Source organism: Alexandromys fortis, unplaced genomic scaffold (assembly GCF_014885135.2).
Source record: "Alexandromys fortis isolate MF-2015 unplaced genomic scaffold, M_Fortis_MF-2015_v1.1 scaffold_195, whole genome shotgun sequence".
Lineage (NCBI taxonomy): Eukaryota > Metazoa > Chordata > Mammalia > Rodentia > Cricetidae > Alexandromys > Alexandromys fortis.
Genome location: NW_026068105.1, coordinates 254,558 through 271,857, shown reverse-complemented (window position 1 = coordinate 271,857; position 17,300 = coordinate 254,558). Strand labels below are relative to the sequence as shown.

The following is a 17,300-nucleotide window of genomic DNA, read 5'->3' as shown; positions in this document are numbered from 1 at the left end:
CAAACAGGAGCCCTTTATTGCCTTCCTATAATTTGCACATGTCTGCAGCTGCGAGTTGAGTGTCATGAACCTAAGAACGCTTGAGAAATTCCATTTTAATTCATTTGAGGAGTTCCTGAGTCCTTCTTACAGTCAGAGACATGCACTAGATACTACTAATGAGGTGAGATCATCAAAGAATTTATTATCTTTTGTGGTGGTAGGATGGAACTCAGGGCCTGTGCATACCAGACAAACATGCTACCACTCAGCTATATATAGCCTTAGTGCAAAAAGAATTCAATCTTGATAGAAGTAAAAATAAACGTACATAGAACTTACGACAAAAGTCAACATAATCAAGACCTAGTTACAGCACTGAAAACTTAGGAAGGTACAAAGGGTAGATTACCTATAGGTATTAAAATGGGATCACAGATGCTTATATATTTGATAACTAAAGACAATGTCAAATAATTAACAAAGAAAAAATTGATTGTTTTCTATGTAAACCCATACAAATATAGAGACTTTAAGTTGATTAAAATCTCCCTCCCATCAAGAAACTATTAAAATTTCCTTAGTAGTTCTGGATGTCTCAAATCATCATTATATTGGCAATCTGGTGTTTATAAACTCAAATTAAAATTTCGTTTTCATTAAAAAGCAGGCCAGGTCCTTAATTTTGAAAAAGTAACAAACATTTTTCCAAGTACACATTCAATATTCAAAGATCTTTGCCCAAGAGTATCAGTCAATGTGACATTTTGATATGGCTTACGTTTTCTGTCTTTCTCAATCTAATTTACCAACTCTTCAGTTTGACTGGCAATTTAATAGGTAAGAAGTCTGGGCCATCTCTGTAATCTCAGCACTTGGGAGGCCGAGGGTACGCACCCTGAGCTACACAGCTGGACTTTGTCTCAACAAGCAAAAGTCCCCCAAGTTCACAAACAAAATCACTCTCCTACGAAATAGACGATAGACATTAACATAGTTTAGAAAAGACTAAGTATTGTGAGGTTGAAAAAATTTCTTAAGTTAGAAACTAAAGTACTCTTCAACTCATGTATCAATAATATATAGAGTTAAGACCTTCTGGAAGTGATTGGTTCACAAGGTCTCTGCCTTAATGAATAGATTAGTTAATTCATGGATCAAGGTAAATTTTCATGGAAGCAGATTTGTTATATAAAGAAAGCTAATTCTACTGTGCTTGCTGTCTGGCCATATGATATCCTATGCCACATTATTATGATGTAGTAAGACCCTGCCAACATGCTGAGCAGATGTTGGCACCATGCTCTTGGACTTCCCAGCCTCTTATCACTAATTAAAACAATATAAATTACTGTCTGTGCCATTTGGCGATGCAGCAAAAATAGATGAAGCCAGTGCTCATGTGTAGATATATGTATGTATGTTTGTATGTAAGTATTCTTTTTGTATTTCTTTTTTACCAATGATTCGACGATTAAAATAGTCAGGCAGCATTCGTTCACATACAGCAACCAGAAGCCAAAAAGCTTCTTCTTCTTTTGCATATAGAAGCAATACTGAAGTCAAAATGTTCATCGCCTAAATTTCCCAGAAAAGAAACAAAATGTGGTTATTGCTTAGGTAATAACTGCACTTCTTATTCAAGCATAGAACTTTTGAATAGCAATAATGACAAGTGAGTAATAATAATGGATATATGAGGACTTGAAGTTAATCCAAAGTAAAGCAATGTATAGTTAGGTTGACGTTTGCTAGCCGGGTATTTTATACAGCAATATTAAAGGAAAATGAAGCAGTAATATCGTGGATATAAAGCACCATAAATAAAAACCAATTAGGCTGATTTCAATGCGTTAAAATATTAATTATTGAGTCTTTAAAACAAAACACATAATTGTGGATGATATTCTAATATTGGAGAAAACAACCTTTATAACTATTTTCTGGAGATTATCCCTTAGATATCAAATCAAATCAATCACTTCATTCATTCACAAAATTTAACACCGCCTCCCTATTAAATACTTTGTTTTCTTAGTTATTCTGATTCTCATCACTGTAGAAACTCTTTATCCGGTACATGCAATTTTGATTCAAATCCTAGATTTTCTACTAACAAATGGTTTTTACATATATTCTTTCTTTTCCATTGCATTGTTACCTAACTTCCTGTTTATATTGGACAGATGAGAACGGGCTTGGAGTTCTTTCAAAGTACCATTTGTAGAGTACTGTCATTATTCAATCTGTCTGGCACTCCTCTGGAAGACTACATTTACAAAGCTGTCTTTACTTGACCTGATGCAGAGTTCATCTAGTACAAAAGCCTTTTCTCTGGAGTGTTTGTTAAAAATAATCAGAGGTAGCTATTGAGCATGTGGCTGCCCGAGACAATGGCTAACAGCTGGGATGAACAAGAAATTAACAAAAACATTTGAGGAAAATCTGGGGGCTTTGAAAAACTCTAGCATATCCTTAGCAATCTAGAAGCCCATGTTCATGCATATTGCTTTAGACACATCTATAGCTTTATGTACACTTTTTCTGAGCTACATGGGCTGAAAGCCAGGGCTTTGTATATGCTTGGCAAGCACTGTATCACTGAACTATATTCCAGCCTGTACATATGTTAAGAAAGAATAAGACCAAGAGCTCATTACTGGCTAATTTTTGGGCTTTTGGCAATCATAAACTGGTAGGGAATAGAAAAAGAAAAGAAAAGAAAGTTCAGTATCATCAGTATTACTCAGCTGTGAACTCTGTGAACTACAATGATGGCTGGCCCTGCAAGACATTGCCCATTGGTGCAACAGTGGAACAAATGCTGTGGGAGTAACCGCCCACTTTCTGATCATATGTTTATGGCCCATTCCACAAAAAGAGACCTATACCTGAAACCACTATCAGGTCAAGAATCTATAGCTAGAGATATCATAGATCCTAGTAGAGAATCTACTACTATTATTCTGTCAAATGAACATGGTATTAAACCAATGCCTAATGATATCATACCCATACATTAAAGTATCTCCTAATCCTCATCAGAGAAACTTTGCAGTAGATGATGATCAACACAGAGAACTGCAATTAGCCAAAGTGCAGATAATAAGAGATTATAGAATATTAAGGCATAATGGGAGCATATATACTGCACCACCTCCTCCAAAAGCTCAGGGGTCATTGCTTGAGGGTACGAGGCAGAGGTGATGAAGAACTACACGAAAACAGTGTCTTTTGGATACAGCAGGGCATCTGCAAATATGAACTCACAGTGGTTATGATAAGATGTACAAGACATAATCAAGCTTAAGGCAGCCCAAATCCTAGCGCATATAGGGTAGTTGGGCATAAAGTTCCACAAAGTTCCAACCCTCTTTGAGTAGCTATGGGTAATTCTTAGCTGCTTGGAGAGGAAGGATCAATTTTCTCTATGAATGCATCCCTTGATATGCCCACCATGCTGCAGTGGGAGGCCACACATCCAAGAATATTTAAGCAGCACAAATTGGCCTTGATAGGGCAGGGGAAGAAAAAAGAATACAAAGTTGGGTAGGAAGGGAAAGAGGGTGAATCTGGGAAGAGTTGGGGCAGGGAGGTCAAAATGATTAAGAAATGTTGTGCAAATTTCTCGAAAGATTAATGAAAACATATATTAAAAAGAAATTTTAACAAATAATTTAGGATCACCAAAATATTAAAAAATTATCTAAAATTAGGTACATTTAGGTACCCTAACTAAAAAGATAAAAAAGAGAGAGTGAACAACAATTATTGCCACCTGAATAGAGGTACAATGCGAACAACCATATAACAAATTCGATAAAATGGACAATTGTTTTTGAAAAATTGCCTCCTACTAAAACCAGTTCTAGAGGAAGGATAAGTCAGAATGGATATACAATAAGAGATTAAAATAGTAATGGAAACACTTTTTACAAAGACAATGAAGAACAGATGGCTTTACTGGCACATTCTACTAAATATTTAAAGAAGTAATACCAGTCCTTCACAAACCATGTAAAATCTAAGAGCAAGAATCATTATCCAACTCATTCTAAAAAATCCTGACACCAAAATTAAAGAAAGGTGTTATGAGACAGCTATACAGTAATGTATTTTTTAAATATGAATGTAAAATCCCCCCCAAACAATAAGAAACCAAACTAGAGAGCATGCAAAAATATATACTAAGAGCAACTGGTATTTATCCTGGAAATGTAAATGAAGTGCAAAATATTAAAACCAATTAATGAAATATTTCATTTTAATAAAAATCACATAATAATGTCAGCGGACACAAAGAAAAAATATCTGACAAAATTTCATGAGGCCTCAGCCTTACACAAAGAACTACTTTTGGCAAGTGAGGAAATTGGGAATAGGAGAGGTGGTCCTCCCCAGGGAAGAGATATCATTGGTTTTCCAGTACCAATGGTCAGTCCTGAAAACATGCATATGAGTAAATTATATGGACTGAATTGATTATATTTAGGAAAATATATGCATATACATATATATATGCAATAACAAGTAGTGACAACAGAGGTCATGAATTTGAAGGAGAGTGGAGGGGTATGAGAGAGGTTTTAGAGAGGGGAAAGAGAAGGAAGAAATTGCAATTAAATTATAATATCAAAATATTAAAGATCCAATACTCCTTTTCCTGCTTTGATTTTTTTGAGACAGAGTCTCAGTATGCAGCCCAGGCTAGACTTGTATTCAAGATAGCCCTACCCTAGCCCCTAAGTGTTAGGATTGCAGGTGTGTTTCACTGCACTCACATCTGTACTCCTGCTCATATTTTAAAAAGCTCCTCAGAAGCTAGAAAGATAAAGGAAATTCTTCAACCTGATAATCTACACAAACCCTCCACAGTTCACTGTATACTTTATGACAAAAGGGTGGCTCTCCCTAAGATAAATAACAAGTCAGATGTGCTGGGGTACACTTGTAATCCCAGCTGCTCAAGAGGCGGGAGTGAGAGGATCACTGAAGCCCAGGAGAACGAGACAAGCCAGGAAAATAATGAGATGCGAGCTCAACAAAGTCAAATAATAATATTAACAATTCCATATCGAAGGTATATATCCATTTAGGCAAGAAAAAAGGAAGAACAGTATTCAGATTGGAATCAAGAAAAATGTCACTATTCAGACTCCATGATTTCTTAATGTGGTGGGCTAAAAGAAAATGGCCCCAAAGGCAGTGGCCTATTAGAAGTTGGGACCTTGTTGGAGGAAGTGTGGTCTTGTTGGAGGAAGTGTGTCATTGTAGAGGCAAGATTTGAGGTCTTATACATGCCCAAGATACCACCCAGTGTCTTAGACCACTTCCTGTTGTGATAAGCTTCATTTCTGCCTACATGCCGCCATGGCCTGCCATGGTGATAATGGATTGAACCTCTGAAAATGTGAGCCACCCCAATTAAGTATTTTCCTTTTTTAAGAGTTGTTGTAGTTATGGTGTCTCTTTACAGCTATAGAAACCCCAAGACACATATATTGAAACTTGAAAGAAATCTACAAATGATCTTCTGAAACCAATATAAGCTGAGCAAAGCTAAAGAAGACAAGATTCGTATATAGAAAGATGAATTGTATTTTAATATGCTAGCAAGAACTAATAAAAAAGATAAAAATGCATCTACTATAATCTCAAAATGATTAAAATACTCAGAAACAAAATTATCATCAAAAGAAGTTTTAAGATTTTACATTGACTTGGGAGGCAGAGGCAGGTGAATCTCTGTGAGTTTGAGGCCAGCCTGGTCTATAGAGCAAGTTCCAGGACAGCCGGAACTGCTACATAGAGAAACCCTGTCTCAAAAAAGCCAAAAAAGAAAGAATTTACATTGAAAGCTATCTAATATCTTAAAAGAAGAAACTAGAGATCTACTAAATAAAGAAGGAAACACCCTGTGTTTATAGTTTGAGAGATTTAATATTGTTACTATGCAATATTCCCCAATATTCTGCAGAGTCCATGTAATGGCTATCAAAATCTTCGTTTTCCTTCTAAGATGACAGTATATTTTCAACCCATATCCTAAGTCCCTCAATAATCTCGCAAAGAAAACTGTCTACTGACTTAAATGATTGTTTTTCCTCACTAATAAATAATATTCTGTAATACTTCAGCTATTATCTGCTTGTGTTTAGTAGCAGGCAACTACCCAGTTAACACAGTGTACCCCTAAAGGATTTTTACCAAGGACTCTCCCATTGCCTCGAAAATAAAATTCACACCCCTGACTAACCCCAAACTACCCAGTGCTTTCTTCAAGTAAATTATTGCATTATTCATCTTCTCCTCTATTAAACAGTACATGAGTACCTGGCCCTACGCATATTCTTTATTTCTCTCTATTTGTATTGGGCTGCACCAATCCTTGCACTTAGAAAGTTCTCTAATTCCATTTCTATATGTCCCAGATTCATAAGCTGCCAAGACCTGCAAGTGCTACCTCTCCCATGAAGCCTTCCCTGATCCTCCCAGGTGAAAATAATTTATTATAAATCCTGACCACACTTAGTATTCTTCTAATAGTGTGTCTCTTTGGATTTTCAATTTCCCAATGAATATTCATTTAACTACCTATTGTCTGCATATGCATATGGACACATGCGTATGGGTGTGCTCTTCTGTTGCAGGCACATGTGAAGGCCAAAGATCAATGTTGTGAGTTCTTCCTCAATTATTATTCCACTTTATTTATTTGTTTGTTTGTTTTTGAGACATGGTTTATTCACTGAACCAAAGTTTGCCATATCAGCTAGACTGGCTGGATAGCAAGTCCTCAGGATCCACCTCTGCCCAGCACTAGACTTGCAGATGCATTCTGCCATACTTGGATTCTTTTACATTGATGCTAGAGATTCAGACTCAGGCTCTCCTGTTTGTACTACAAGCATGTTACCCACTTAGCTTTACCTCCTCAGACCTGATCCATATATTTTTGCTGATATGATCTTTATATGATATATCTTTATATAGCCTTAAGTATGTGGCACAGTGTCTTTTACAGAACGATAATCCAGTTGTTAGATGAAAAAAAAAGTGGTTAGAAACTCTTGGTGCTCTTTAGAGGACCTGAGTTCAGTTCTCAGTGCCCATGTTGGGCAGCTTACAGCTGTCTGTGGCTCCAATTCCAGGAGATCCAGTGCCCTATTCTGACCTCCATGTGGCAAATATCCACACAGAGATACACACATTGGATAAATAAAAAGAAATATTAAAAAAGAAAATAGTAAATATATCAGTAGTTAAAAATGCTCCCACTATCAACCTACTTAATTTAATAATAGCCGCTATCAATCTCAGCTCTCATTATCATATGTCCCAAAATTCGAGAGTTGAATTTGGTAATAACATTTGAAATATGCACATAATATTTGAGATCACAGTGAAGTTATACCTGGCAGTATCCTATTTTAGGATTCCTATATGCATAAGCTGTCAGTACCCGCCTCAGAGCAGATATGCCAGTATCACTCTGAAAGGCTGGGTGCTCAGGCAGAGAGCGGCGTAAATCACGTTCAATTTCTTCAGTAGCCAGGTTGCAGGTCCCTAAGGATTGTTCAACTACTTCAGCATAATAACCAGGATTAGTAGCCATGTCATTAACAGCACCTGCAAGGACAATAACATCCACATTCAAACTGAACAATAAAACACAGCTGAGATTTGCAGATAGTGACATATTTCTATTTTATTACCTTAAGGTTTAGGTTTATGCTCTAATAATATCCGAATACACAAAAACAAAGAAAATGAAGAAAAAGGGAAACATAACACGAGTCTACACCAAGTTATTATTTATCAGAGAATAACATTTTAATTAAGTTTTTTCTTTTAATTTTCTCTTATTGGTATAGATGTGAACACTATACCCACCAACTATACACATCTTGCCTACTAAATTAATCTTGTCAGACAGTAGATATGTAGATATTTAGGTAAGCACATATAAATATAGTTTTTTTCCCTTTTTGACTAGTCTAAACTTACATCCTGGCCATCTTTGTACATAGAACATAACGTCTAGAAGTGGCATACTTAACATTTGCCTGTTAAATGAATAAAGCAAATAATGTAATACCTGAGAAAAGCATCCAGAGCTCTCCCCGCAATGTCTCTGGAATCCCTCTTACAACTAGATCTCGGGTCTTCTTTGTCCGGAACATGCTAACACCACGCCCACATTCAGAAAATAAGATGTTCCAAGATTGTTCCTTCATCTTTTCTTTCAACTGTGATAGAAAAATCAAAGTAAAGAGTGAAAAATTAATCCCTTTAAAATAACTTGCTCATCCTATTTACCATGAAATCATTTATGCAGACCAAAACCTTACAAAATAAAAAATCATATTCACATTGTAAAGTACTAGACCTTTAACATAAAAACTTAAACCCACACGAACCTAACTGATGTAAGAGGTGAAATATGCTGTGAATATGTTTTATTGCCATTGGTTAATAAAGAAGCTGCTTTCAGCCAATGGCTTAACAGAGTAAAGCCAGGCTGAAACAGATATATAGAGAGAGTAGGTGGAGTCAGGGAGAAGCCATGTAGCTGCCCCCAGAGAAAGTAGCAAGCTTTGCCAGTACACCACGACCTCGTGGTGTTGCACAGAATAATAGAAATAGGTTAGTTTAAGATATAAGAGCTAGCTAGCAATGTGCTTAAGCTATTGGCCAAGCAGTGTTTTAATTAATACAGATTTCTGTGTGGTTATTTCAGGAGTCTGGTCGGCCTGGAAATGAACAAGCAGCCTCTACCAACACCTAACAGCTTTAATTTACTATCATTACTAGTTAAACTTCTAAAAATTGCAAAAGTCTAACACCTAGGAGGCAAAAGCTCCAAACTACCGTTTTTCCCAAATCAACTTGGTTTTATCACAAATTATTAGAAATCTAAGTGACTAAAACTCAATAACCACTATTATCACTATTGATAATGGTCTGAGTGTCGTGGAGCCCAACTAGACATACTTCAAACCTCAAAAGTAAACCTTTCTGTTCTGATACCATCCAGTATAGCGGTTCTCAACCTATTGGTCGCAACCCCCTTAGGGGTTAGAGGTCGAATGACTCTTTCACAGGGGTCACCTAAAACCACCAAAAAACACAGATATTTACATTCTGACTTATAAGAGAGGCAGAATTACATTTATGAAGTATCAACAAAATAATTTGATGGTTGTGGGTCATCAAAACATGAATGACTGCATTAAAGGGTCACAACATTAGGAAGGTTGAGGACCCACTGATCTAGTATGTTCTAAGATTTTTTTCATTGACTGTTCCAATCCATAGATTTAATTATTTTGTTTCCTTACCATTTTAGAATCCAGATTCTCCAAATTTTGAGGGTGAAACACTGTCATCAAAGCTTCAGTGTTCACTGTTTTGCTGCATTCTTTTTGGCAAGTCAAAGGTTGCTCCTCAAAATTATCAGCTGGGCCTGTAGAGTCAGAGCTAACAGCAACCTGGAAAGGAAAGTCAAAATGTGATTGCCCTCAGTGGATGTTCACAGGTTTCATTAAGAAAAATGTGTTGCCGGGCAGTGGTGGCACACACTTTAATCTCAGCAATTGGGAAGCAGAAGCAGGCAGATCTCGGTGAGTTTGAGGCCAGCCTGGTCTACAAAGCAAGTCCCAGGCTAATCACAGCTGCTACATAGAGAAACCCTGTCTTGAAAAACAAAAACAAAACAAAACAAAAAAAAACAAAACAAAAAAAAACAAAAAAGGAAAGAAAAATGTGTTAATGTTCTATCTGGTATTCATAAGCCACAATCTACGGATATATTAAATATTAAGGAAATGTCTCAGAAGCATTATTTTCTTGCCAAAATTAAGGCTGTCAGAATCTCAGTGAGTCCATTCCTCAACAAAAGCAACAAAATACTGTCAACCACATATCATTTTAGAACACCACAAGCTAACCAAAGGCAAAGAATGACTTTAAAGAATTTAATCAAGGAAAACTAATGCAGGATGAAGATACACTCAGTGGAAGTGTGACTCTCCGGCAAGCTTAAGAGCTGGTGTTCCATCCCCAGCACATACAGAAAAGGAGGGGGAGCGGAAGGAAGCATCCATCCCCGGCATATGCAGAAGAGGAGAGGGAGCGGAAGGATGCATAAAATCCCCCCATGAACCAGAGTAAGAGCATCAGAGCCTGAGTGGCTTTAACTTGAGGCTGCCCCTGCCCTCACTGAGAAAAGCCAGAAAGAAGGCAGCCAGTGGATCTTTTGGAGTTTCCCAAGTGCCACCTTATCCTCCATATAGGATCAAATTTGATCAATATTTGATCAAACTGGCAGCTCCTGGCAAGTCTCTACTTCTAAGGTGTTACTTGATTTGAGTCACAGCTCAGCTCTGAAAAAGAGCCCTGTTTCCAGGGCATTAAAGAAAACCCCAGTGACCTGCTTCTAACATCACAGCTGTTTAACTCTGTGATTTCATTTGGGGCTTAAAAAGTGTGTGGGGGGGGGGCTAGAAATCCGAAAGAAAGATATGGATAACCAGATAACCATATGGCACTTTGAAAGGTTTAGACATATTCTTAGGTATCTAGAAGTACGCACATGAGCTGCTCAAGGAAATAAAAGTGCAGAAAAGAGTTAGTCAACTCTGGCTGTCTTTGAATGTGGGAAATGAAAAGAAAGGTGATTTAGAAACTTCTGAAGTTGGAGAAACATCTTTACACAAAATATTTCCTCAGATAAAAGATGGAAGACTTAAAGGTTCAAGGCAATTAAGGAAACCTAATCTCTAATCGAATGATTACTAAATTCTGCTAACTCAGAAGTTCATCTTGGGAAGACAGGCTTAAAAATAAAATCAAGAACTTAAAAAAGCAGCCTACAGAAAACGTGCCTGAGAGTGACTGGTTGTTAGATTTCATATACAAACATGAAGCAGATAATAAGCATACCTAAAGAGTTGAAGAAATTACATTAAAAAAATAAAGGATCTAGATTCTCTCTTCACAGGTCCAGAAAGTCTCAGATGAAGGATCAACAAAAGTGTTTTTGCAAAAGCCCAAAGGACAAAGATTTTATGGACCATAAAGTCCCTAATCAATTTTCCCCTTGTGGTATTAAAGCACTCATTGACAAAACATAATTGAATGCCATGGCTCTATCTCAAAAATTTACTTACAAGAACAGGTTATAGGTTGCTAATCTCAATACTAGAAGGTGGTGAAGCCATTAGGAACCTGCAACCACATATGAACTTTAGGGGGTGAAATTGATTGGCATTGCTCTAGTTAGCTCTCATTCAGCTGTGACCTAAAAAATAAATGCTTCTAATGTTAAGACTCAAAGATTTGGGGGTAGCATTTATTTATTATAATATACCCTAACTATTAAGGATGGCTTATGGGTGTGTCTTTAAAAAATACCTCATAGGGTATTTTGATTCAGTGTACAAAAGTTCTTGCTGTAGCCTGAACTGGCCATACTCTGGGATAGGATTGATGACCAGTTGTCACCAGAGAGCTTTCATCCAGTGACTGGGAGGCAGCTTTAGAGACACAAAGCCAAACACTGGGCAGAGTTCTGGGAGTCCTGCTGAGGAGAAGGAGGTGGGGTTGTAGGAAACCAGGTGATCAGAAACATTGCAGGAAAACCCTCAGAAATCACTAGCCTGGCTCATGGGAACTCACAGAGTCTGAACCACAACCAGGGACCAACCTAGACCCTCTGCATATATGTGACAGTGGTGGATTGCCTTGCCCAGCCTGAGTACAGGGGGAGGTGCTTGATCTTATGACAGCTTTGATATCCTATGCTTTGCTGAAGCCCATGGGAGGCCTGCCCCTTTCTGAGCAGTTATGAAGGGGGTGTATTGGGGGGGCAGAGGGCAGGAGGAGGAGAAAAGGAAGGGGAAGCTGTGGTTGGAAAGTAAGATAGATAAATTTATATAAAAAAGTTCTTGTGCTGGGCGGTGGTGGCACACACCTTTCATTCCAGTACTTGGGAGGCCAAGGGATCTCTGTGAGAGTTCAAGACCAGCCTGGTCTACAAAGCTAGTTCCAGGACAGAATCCAAAGCTACAGAGAAACTATGTTTCAGGGGAAAAAAACCAAGGGGGCTGGAGAGATAGCTCAGAGGTTAAGACCACTGGCTGCTCTTCAAGAGGTCCTGAGTTCAATTCCCAGCACCCACATGGTGGTTCACAACAATCTGTAATGAGATCTGGTGCCTTCTTCTGGCCTGCAGGCATACATACAGACAGAATACTGTACACATAATAAATAAATAAATAAATCTTTAAAAACAAAAACAAAAGGTTCCTGCTGTACAAGCATGAAAATCCAACTTCAGATCTTCAGAGCCTATGCAAAGCTGTACGTAGTACTATATGTGTACAATCTCAGCACTTCTAGGCCAGATTACAGGCTGATGTGAGAGAATTCTCAAAGCTTGCAAACCAGCTACAGTGACAAGAGTGATTGCCTCAAACAAGGCCAGAAGTGAGGTGTCCAGAGCGAACAAGAATGAGTCTGATTCAAACAAGGTCAGAGGAGAGAAGTGACACCAAAGTTGTCCTCTGACCTCCATATGGGTACTGTAGCTTTGTACTGCACATGTCTTTATTCTGCACACATGCATGGGAGGGTGAATACATAGGCCTTAGAGAGAAGGTAGAATTCATTTTATGTCTTGAGAGGTAAGTACTGTACTGGTAGGCAAGATGAAGGGTATCTGAAAGAAAGATAACCATGTGAACCAAATGACAGAAGATTGGAATGCAGTATTTACACTAGGAAAGGGATATAGAAATGGCCACCAGGAGATGGAAACTAAGAATTGAATGTTTCAAGAAGAAATCAAAGGGAAGAGGAATAGAATTGCACTATATTCTTGGTTCTCCAACTGTCTGCTAACACACTTTGCATCTCTCTCCATTTCTATAGCTTGACTCAAGCAGAACCCTTGACATTTATTCTCTCCCTGTCTAAATCCCACGCTTCTTTGGGCTTTTATGAAATGTCTATTTGCTCCACTGTACAAAAAGGCAACAGGGCCTTTGGCAAAAGTACAAGTTTGTTTGTTTAAATTATTGGCATGTGGGGAATTGTAGGCACAGGCTGCTCGTTCATTTCCTGACTGCTCATACCTGAAGTAATCACACAGAAACTGTATTAATTAAAACAATGCTTGACCCATTAGCTCAGGATTCTTACTAATTATCTCTTACATCTTGAATTAACCCATTCCTATTATTTTGTATTTTACCACGAGGCTTGTGGTTTACTGGTAAGTTTCCAGGGCATCTCTTTTGGCAGCCACATCACATCTCCTTGACTCCGCCTACTCTCTCTACATCTCTGTTTGGATTTCCTGCCTGGCTTTATTGTTCCCTGCCATAGGCCAAAGAAGCTTCTTTATTCACCAATGCTAATAAAATATATTTGCAGTATACAGAGGGGAAATCCCACATTAGGGAATAAACCCAGGATCTCAAGATTACAGGACACTACCACAAGCCACATCACCATCCCCCAGAGAAAGGCTTTGGGGGCCACTGTTAGGATTCAGGCATTATGCTGGCCCCTGTCACCTAGCAGGATGAACCCAGGCAGTACCCTAGCCAGCCCACGGTCCTATGGTCCTATGGCGGCTACATCACTAGCATGTATGCAAGTGCAAAGGTTCCTTTAAGAGAAGCTCCACCCACTTCTGCTCTCTCTTTTCCACTGTTCCTCTGAAGGGGAAGGCAGAACTTTTCTTGTCCTCTCTCTCTCTCTCTCTCTCTCTCTCTCTCTCTCTCTCTCTCTCTCTCTCTCTCTCTCCTCTTTGCTTCTCTCCTTCCCCTTTCCCAACTCCCTTCCGTTCCCCCAATAAAACTTCCCAGTAAATTCTATCTGCCTGGCCATGTTTGTCCCTCACCAGTCATAGGGCTTCCTGCAAGGGTTCCACTCACACCATTTCATAACAGCCACACAGGCATGAGTTCAAATCTGGCTCTCTCAATGAAGGAAGCTAAGGAACAAATTATTAAACATAAATGAGCTATAATTTGCTGGTTTTAGAAATGTATTGCTTCATTCTCAGTTTCCCTACATGACAAGACAATTCTCAAAACAAGATCTGGCTTCTAAGGCAAACAAAAAAGCTAGAGCAACTATTAGTAAAGCCAAACCCAAGTGCACAACTAAAGAAGCTTTGAGTAACATATGGTAAAGATTAAGCTGGTGTTTCCTAGACCCTTTATCTAAGAATATGTTAACAACTGCTCCTGTTAAACATTAAGAAAAGGCTAGCCTCAAGGAGGCAAAGGAAAAGAGTCAGACGATGGCATTGGTTTAATGGAAAGGAGGTAGTATTTAAAAGGATTCATAAGAGGTCAAATAATTTTACAGGGACTATTTGTAGCTTGAACTGAAGGAACTGAGAGGAAAAATACAATAAATAGTACACAAAAGATAAAAAGAAATAAAGAGCAAATAAACATACAAAAATATTCAACACAACACAGGACTAGGTAAATACATTTTGAAAAGCAATTCACACCTACTACTAAAATCAAAACGCTGGCAATAGTAAGCAACTTTGAAAATATGAAGCAAGAACTGTAATTCATTTCTGTTTTTTTAAAAAGGTACAGCTACTTTGCAGGAGAGTTTGGCAGTTCTTACAAAGGTAACACATGTTTAACACACAGTTCAGCAATGGTACTCCCACTCATATACCCATGAGTTAAAAACTCACATCTACACAAAAGCGCACATGCGAATGCTTATAGTAACTCATTAATTGCCCCAAGCTGGAAGCAACCAGATGTCCTTTAGAGAGTGAAAGGATAAATACTGTGGTACATCTAAACATGGGGTATGTTTAAGCACTAAAATAGATCTGATATCAAATTATATTATTGAGAAAAGACAAATTCATCTTTCAAAGTGAAAGAAGTCGATTTGTAAGGCTACATTTGATATGTTTCAATTCTATACCATTTTAGAAAATACAAAATTATACCGACAATAAAAAGATGAATAGCTTCCAGAAGCTGGAAAGGGGTTTAACATATAAAAGCACATGGGATATTTAGGGCATTGATATTTTTCTATATGATGCTGTGGTGGCAGCAATGTTACAGTGTGAATGCAACAAAACTGTAGAGTATAAAAATGAAACTTACTGTAAATTATGAACATCATTTAATAGTAACATTAGTACTGGCTCATCAATTGTTAACCGATTTACCAAAACAACAGAATATATTAGCAATAAGAGAAATCATAGTCAGAGGAGAAGGTAGGTAACAGTACAGGGAAACTATTTTCTGGTTTTCTATATGCTCAAAAGTGCTCAAATAAAATCTATTATTTTAAAAGGCAAAATATACAAAAGATAGTTATGTTCTACAAAATAAGAGGATATCAATAAAGGTATGGAAACTGTAAAAATACAAATTGTATAGATGATAACTGAACTGAAAGGGTCACTCAAAGAATGAACAAAGAATGGCAAATGGTAGAGATTACCCTCAGGTGAAAAAGAAAAATAAATGGAGTCTCAGACTTGTGGGAAACCATTAGATCGACGATCTATGTGTAATACAAGTCCTAAAAGAAAATAAGAGGTAAAATGGAGAGGAAAGTATCTGAAAAAAAGACAATGGCAACAAACACTCCAATTTTCCTAAAATATTACTCACGAAATCCCAACTAAGGAGGTGTTCAGCAAGCTCAGAGAAAGAAATTAGGAATAGCTACCGACATTCATCATACCAAAGCCTATGAAAGTCAACTACAAAGAGAGAATTCTGAAACCAAGAAGAGATAAACAACTTGTGTTAAACTGGACATGGATGTCCATACCTATAATCTGAGCACTCAAGAGGCTGAGACAATAAATTACTGCCAATCTATGCTAGCCTAGGCTACATAGTGAATTCTAGATCAGGCTGGAAGGCAAAGACCTTGCCTCAATTTTTTTTTTTTTTAAAAAGCAGCATGTTTAAAAAAAAAGATTTCTCAGTAAAATCGAGAGCAGACTGTCAGCAGCCTGGGATGGAAGGATTTAGTAGAGGTGATCTATTCAAAATATGCTAGCCAACGAAAGTATCTTGCAAAAACTTAAACCTACAAGCACACAAAATAGGATCAATGATATAAGTTTTTTTAAAAAAATACAAATTTATACCAGTGTGAAATACCATATAAGATGAATAAAAATAGCTAAACTAAACATTGCAAGCTAAAAGCCAGTCTAGGGTACAAAGTGAGATCCTGTCTCAAATTCATACTAACTAACTAACTATGTATGGGTGTTTGTGTGTGGGGGGTATAAATTCATTGAAGCAGTTATAAAATGGGAACTGTCACATATAAAATCATGTACTCTACTAAAAATAATTTCTTAAAATGTTAAAATCATCACACTAGTCAGCAACTTCACCCTTAAATAGCTTCCCTAGGAAAACAGAAACATTTCCAATTTCACATGCATGGTCTTACTCACATTATTTAAACTAACAAAAAATATCCGGTACCATTGGTACACCTTCTCCAGTCCACTCAGATTCTAGACAACTGCCTGTATTTATAAATAGGATTATTTCAGACTTCCATATAAGTGGAATCCTATAACATGTGTTGTGTTCTTTCATTTGGCATAGCATTGTCAAGGTTTACACATGGAATAACATAAATCAGCACGTCATTGCTTGTTATTGCCCTATAATATGTATGCTGGAAGTCTTACGTCAACTTGGCAACAAACTACTGAAAGGAGGGAACCTCAATTGAGAAAATGCTCAATATGATCTGGCTGTAAGGTATTTTCCTAATTAGTGATTGATGGGGGACGGTATAGCCTAGTATGGGTACTTCCATCCTTGGACTGGTGGTTCTGGATTCTGTAAAAAAATAAAACAGGCTAATAATGTTCGATAATACTACAAGGACACTTGTCCAATTATGTTCATAGCAGCATTATTTGTAATAACCAGAACCTGGAAACAACCTAGATGCCCTTCAACCGAAGAATGGATAAAGAAAATGTGGCACATTTACACATTAGAGTACTACTCAGTGGTAAAAAACAATGACATCTTGAAAGTTGCATGCAAATCAATGAAACTAGAAAAAGCTATCCTGAGTGAGATAACCCAGACCCAGAAAGATGAACATGGCATGTACTCACTCATAAGTGGATACTAGCTGTAAAGCAAAGGATATTGAGCCTATACTTCATGATCCTCGAGAAGCTAACAAGGTGAACCCTAAGAAAAACATACACAGATCCACCTGGAAAGGGGAAGCAGAGAAGATCGCCTGACAAAATTGGGAGCACG

At 37.6% G+C, this 17,300-nt stretch overlaps 1 protein-coding gene across 1 annotated transcript in view; it reads right to left on the bottom strand.

The window, feature by feature from the left end:
• Positions 1–17,300, bottom strand: part of Tbc1d8b (TBC1 domain family member 8B) — a 79,005-nt gene that overhangs the window by 21,255 nt on the left and 40,450 nt on the right. The window contains exons 8-11 of the mRNA XM_050124046.1: positions 9,321–9,470; positions 8,078–8,228; positions 7,394–7,608; positions 1,440–1,557 (exon numbers count right to left, since the gene is read on the bottom strand). Of these exons, the coding sequence (XP_049980003.1) occupies positions 1,440–1,557; positions 7,394–7,608; positions 8,078–8,228; positions 9,321–9,470 (634 nt within the window). The remainder of the gene's footprint in view (positions 1–1,439; positions 1,558–7,393; positions 7,609–8,077; positions 8,229–9,320; positions 9,471–17,300) is intronic.